Here is a 5,990-nt window from a genome sequence, read left to right on the forward strand (position 1 = left end):
ATATATATATTGAAAATAAATATGTATTATTAATGTTTAAACCCAATTACTCAACTAATTTAAGACCCAAAATTTTTCACGATTCTCGGAGACGACCATGGAGGTATGGCTTCTCGGAGAAACGCCCAAGCCAAAATTGGAAGTCAGCGTGGACCCAATTAAGACAGCGTAGTCTGACTAGAGTAGGGCAACGAAGCTCTCCATTTAGCCATAGAGATGCAAAAACTGGTTTAAAACTCAAATTCGGTCTGGGTTGAAACCGGTTCGGTCAACAAAGTCAAAACCAGTTTATGATCAGTTTTGGTTTGGGTTGAAACCGATTTCTCAACCTGGTTACGACTTACAACCGATTGATCGGTTTTTGTTCGGGCTTCGATCGGTTTTTGCCAGATTTTGGCCTGTTTCAATTCGGCTAGCCGGTTTGGAATTGATTTTGGTAGAGAAAATTACAAACCGGTTCCAAACAGTTTTCTACATAATCGGTTATAAACCGGTTTGTTTTCAGTTTAATTCTTAGGTCGGTTCGGTTAACAAGTTTATCGTCCACCGGTCGAGAGTGCGGCGACTAAACACATTTTCTAAAAAGTAAATAATAATAATAATAATAATAATAATAATGTTTATACTTTTTGGTTGGCTGTTTCTTCTTCTTTTTCTTCCTGCTCACTCGTGTGTGGCGAGAACAGAACCTACCAGTAACAGACAAACAAACAACCAACTCTCTCTCTCTCTCACTTTCTCTCTCACACACTCAAACTCACACTCACACTCACGCATTTCATCATCATAATCATACACACACACACACCTTGTAGTCTATAGACTGAATTATCAATTAATTATGTGTACCGTATTGCCGGAGATTAAGTTCCCGTGGTGGTGATGGATGACGTCATCGTTGTTCCGGTGGTGGAGATATGGAGTTTGATAGCGGAATTCAGATGTCTCGATCGCTGGTGACTGCTGCTGACGTGGCGTCGTCTCTGTCTCCTCCGCCGTTAGATGAAGGTTGAATTCTGTTATTATTGTTATTGTTATTGTTATTGTTATTGTATATCTATCTGTTTTGTGTGTGTAGTTTAGTGATTAGATATTTGGATGTGGTGAATGTTTGTTTACAGGAGTTGATTTTGACTTTTGTTGATGAAGTTAGGGTTATTTTGACTTTGATACCCAAATTATATGTTTTAGATGATTTTGTTTACGGCGTAAACGAACCGAACTGAACAAGGCGGTGTTCATGTTCGATCGTTAAGCTTTTATTGAACAAGTGAATAGTTCACGAACAAAATTAGTTGTTCGTGTTCCACTGTTCGTTCAATATGGAAATGAACTTGTTCATGAACACAAACGAACGGGCACAAACAATGTTTTATTTGATCTGGCTAACTGAGAATGGTTGCGTCAGCGGTTCGGTCCGGCTATCAAGTTTGCGTTGGTGCTAAGTATTCAAATATTAATTTGTATATAAATTAATCACATAATGCTCGTATATATTTTTGTTAATTTTGCTTAATTCTATATGATAAGATTAGAAAAGTCATTTAAAATATAAGAAACCTTTAATGAGCAAAACATAAGCAAACGTTAACAAACATTAATAGACGTAAACGAACACATTATTGAGCGTTCATAAACACAATTGAACGAATGTGGCCTCTGTTCATGTTCGTTCATTTTTTTAAACGAACAAGCTTCCCGCCGAACAGTTTTCCGAATATTCTTACAGCCCTAATTATGAGAACAGGAAGAATACTTAGAGATAACAAAGTAACAAACATGCTGCTGCACAAGTACAGAAATAACTGCCAGTTTCATGTTCATGAACCTGTTTAGCTGGTCAAATTCGGTCAACAAACCTAGTTTATGCCTGTTATCTTATTTCAGATGCATTATGGCAACTGAACTTGAGAGCAAGTGAAACAATGGAGCCAGGATCTTACCCTGTGCGTGAAGGAGAACCGGACTGTTCATATTACATCAGGACAGGCCTTTGTAGGTTTGGGGCAACATGTCGTTTCAATCATCCTCCTAACAGAAGTCTGGTAAAAGCTGGTTCTGCAACTTTAATAACAGTATATTTGATCATTAACAAGTTAAAAATATGGTAAAAGTGTTTATATATCTGTAAATGACACGCTTCACAGTTTTGTTCATTTAAATACCTTTAGTAATATTAGTTTTAGTAACAATAAGTTTTCATGGCAATTAAACGTAACAATAGTTCATGTTATCATTGGTTTTAGGCTATTGCAACTGCAAAGATGAGAGGAGATTATCCAGAGAGACCAGGACAAACTGAATGCCAGGTATGTCTATATTATTCACTGGCTTCGGTTTGTATAGCATTTTGGTATTTATGCATGTCACTTCAGTATTAGACTATCAGGATTAGTTTCATATATGCCCAACCGAAACTATAAATATCATATATACCCATCTTAAATGATATTTTACTTAATGATCATTCTACCCCTTTCTGTTATATTTGTATAAACACTATTTTTTATTTGGATTTTGATCGGCATTGACAATAAGCAAGTGAACTAAACCGTCATGTCTCCTCTTTTGTTCTCTCCTTGATAGATAATTGAACAATCGAATCCGTATGTTCGAATCACATATCAAACCAGGTTTATCTAATATTTTTAGAAATCTATTGTTTAAGGGTAAATTAAATTTAAGCTAAACATGGGTATAGGTATATAAAAAGATTTGAAGTTAAAGATGGGCATATATGAAAATTTGAAGTTTTAGAAAAATAAGGGTAAAACGATAATTTATTAATTTAATTTTAATGAATTGGTATATTTGAGACTTTAACTACTTTGTAAGGTCATATATGATATTATTAGTTTTGCATGGGTACATATGATATTTTCCGAGTTTGTAGACTATGAAATTTCTTCTTTTTATTTTTGTTATTTATTTTTCTGGGTTCACCTCAAGTACTACTTAAAGACGGGTACCTGCAAATTTGGAGCAACATGCAAATTCCATCATCCTCGAGACATGGCTGGGCGGGTTTCACTGAACGTTTTGGGTTATCCACTTCGCCCGGTTGGCATTTGCATTACTTGTTATTAATACTCGTATTACGAACTAGTTTTTGAAATTCTGGTTTTCTAAAATTATATTTGTAATGCTCCAATGCAGAATGAGCCCGAATGTCCTTATTATTTAAGAACCGGACAATGCAAATTTGGAAACACTTGTAAATTCCACCACTCTCAACCATCTAATATGATGGTCACATATAGTGGTTCTTCAGTTTATCCTACAGTACAGTCACCAACAAGTCCAGGTCAGCATTCATACCCGGGTGGATTTTCAAATTGGTCCATGTCAAGAGCTTCCTTTGTTCCTAGTCCTCGCTGGCAAGCCCCGTCAAATTATGCTCAGATGATTCTACCGCAGGGTGTGATTTCGGTACCAGGATGGAATGCCGCCTACAGAGTAAGATCGGTTTTAATTAGGGGCATAAACGAGCCGAGTCAAGCCCGAGCTCTGCTCGTTTTGAGCTCTATATCCAAAGCTCAAGATATGCTCGTGAGAAAATTTTCAAGCTCTGGCTTGGCTTTGTTATTTAATTATTTTATTTGTATATATAAAGTTATATTTTTATATAAATAGCATAATATATATTATTTGTATCTTAGTTATATATATAATAGGTATGCTGATTTTAAATAATCCCGACTATCAGCTTTTGGTCGCTACCGGTCCCAACTAACGAAATGGCTGGTGACGGTCCCACCTTTTATCATTTTTTCGACCAATGAATCCGGGCAAACAAAATCCAAGCGTCGTTAGTTTTTTGACGAAATGGCATGCTTACGTGCCAAAGACTTGCTTATGTGGCATATACGTGGCGTGCTTATGTGGCAAATTGCCCCACCATCACCACCATGGCTGCCAACACCACCACCACGGCGGCCGCCACCACCACCATCGCGACATCGCACGACCACCTCCCACCACAATGGCCAAAAGAGGCAGATCTATACTCGCCGGAAACAAGATCTGCGCACCGAAAAAATGTTTTGTTGGTTTCCGGCGATTATAGATCCGCCTGTATTGGTTGTTGTGGTGGCAGGTGGTGGTGTGATGCCTCAATGGTGGGGGCAGCCGTGGTGGTGGTGATGACTGCCATAGTGGTGGTGGTGGTGCAATCTGCCACATAAGCATGCCACGCATATGCCACATAAGCAAGTTTTAAAGTGGGACCGTCACCAGCCATTTCGTTAGTGGAGACCAGCAGCGACTAAAAGGTGATAGTTGAGATTATTTAAAACCAATATACCTATATAATAATATATATTATGTAATAAACATTTTGTATATTAAATAAAGTTATTATATTAACATACTTAATAGGATGATTTGAGGCTTACAAGCCTAGTCGAACTCAATTATTAAACAAGCTTCAATTTGGGCTCGAGTTCAGCCCGAGCTCGTTTAAGCTAGCTTGTCCACTTCTTTTCAGGGTTCTATGGGCTCGATTTCATCTTTGGAGAACCAACAGCAAGCAGTTACAAACAACCAAATATATGAAACTTCACAACTGAACGAATCAGCTAATGAAACATTAAGCGGAACATATTCTTCATATTATGCATTACCAAGGGAAAATGTATTCCCTGAAAGGCCAGGTCAGACTGACTGTCAATTTTACATGAAAACCGGTGACTGTAAATTTGGTGCAGTTTGCAGATTTCATCACCCTAGAGAGCGGGTGATTCCCGCACCTGATTGTGCTTTGAGTCCAATCGGCCTTCCTTTACGCCCGGTTAGTCATAATTATATATTTAGGGGAAGGTTCCAACGGAAGCCACTTTTAACTTGAAAACTCGTGAAAACCACTTTTAAACGCTAGTTTTTTTAATTTTTATTTTTTCATTCTTTTTGTATGTTATTAATCTTTACCAAAACCAAAAAAGAAATTAATATATATATATATATATATATATGTAGATCGTGAAAATACATACATGTATCTTGTGAAATTACATATATGTATCTCATACGAGGTAAATATATGTATATTAAGAGCTACATATATGTACTTTCCCTATTACATATATTTTTTTTACTTCTCTGTTATTTTGGTGAAATTAATAACATATAAAAAGAATGAAAAAAAAATAAAATAAAATAAATAAGTTGTGTTTAAAAGTGGTTTTCACGAGTTTACTAGTATATTAGTGATTTTCTATTTCACAGTATCTTCATATTTTTTATCCAAATTTATTCTCATTATTCAACAGGGAGAGCCTTTGTGTATATTCTATTCTCGCTACGGGATATGTAAATTCGGTCTGAGTTGCAAGTTTGACCACCCAATGGGAGTCTTCACTTACAATTTCTCAACAGCTTCACCTCATGCTCATCTGTTAGCATCATCTTCAGGTAGTGGCCTACTGAACATAACATCAGCGGGGCCCGTTATGGGACCGATTACCCTATCAGAAAGAAGACAAATATCCTCCAGTGATAATAATAATAATAATAATGTTGACTCAGACGAATAGTTATTTCTCAAAACCATTATGTGGTATTCAAACAATTTACTATAAACTTCATTTATGCTGTTAATGTACAGAATAAAGGTAACTTATTCTTCTGGAATTTGATTCCATTTAAAGGCTCAAATTATCGAAAACTGTGTTTTGTAAGTTTTTAGCTTTTGAGTCAACGTTAGGTCAAACACTGTGTGGAGATGTTTCTGCAGGATTTGTGAAAGAAAAACCGAAAATCTGTCAGCAGGATGGTCTTATATGGAGAATTATTTCTCAGTGATTACAGAACAGGTATTCTAGTTTATAAATTATTAGATTATAGTTTATATATTTTATTTTGATTGATCTTGTTTTAGCAGATGCTACTGGTTAGTGGCGGCGGCCTGATCACTCAAGTAAGCCCGAATTTTTTTTTAAAAAAAATGTTTTTTTAATGTTCAAACCCAATTCATTTAAGCTAATTTTTATAAC

General features: G+C 36.1%; 1 protein-coding gene across 1 annotated transcript; it reads left to right on the forward strand.

Moving 5' to 3' along the window:
* The first annotated feature begins 840 nt into the window (after nt 1-840).
* Nucleotides 841-5,668, forward strand: LOC143559159 (zinc finger CCCH domain-containing protein ZFN-like). The gene is made up of 7 exons (XM_077047829.1): nt 841-1,008; nt 1,888-2,045; nt 2,247-2,309; nt 2,950-3,060; nt 3,157-3,456; nt 4,487-4,789; nt 5,268-5,668. Exons 1-7 carry the CDS (start codon nt 918-920, stop codon nt 5,529-5,531), a joined length of 1,290 nt encoding a protein of 429 aa, XP_076903944.1. The 5' UTR covers nt 841-917; the 3' UTR covers nt 5,532-5,668.
* Nucleotides 5,669-5,990: the final 322 nt, after the last annotated feature.

This window comes from Bidens hawaiensis, unplaced genomic scaffold (assembly GCF_021521415.1).
Source record: "Bidens hawaiensis isolate Kalapana, Puna unplaced genomic scaffold, B.hawaiensis_p1.1 tig00019721_1, whole genome shotgun sequence".
In the NCBI taxonomy this organism is placed as follows: domain Eukaryota; kingdom Viridiplantae; phylum Streptophyta; class Magnoliopsida; order Asterales; family Asteraceae; genus Bidens; species Bidens hawaiensis.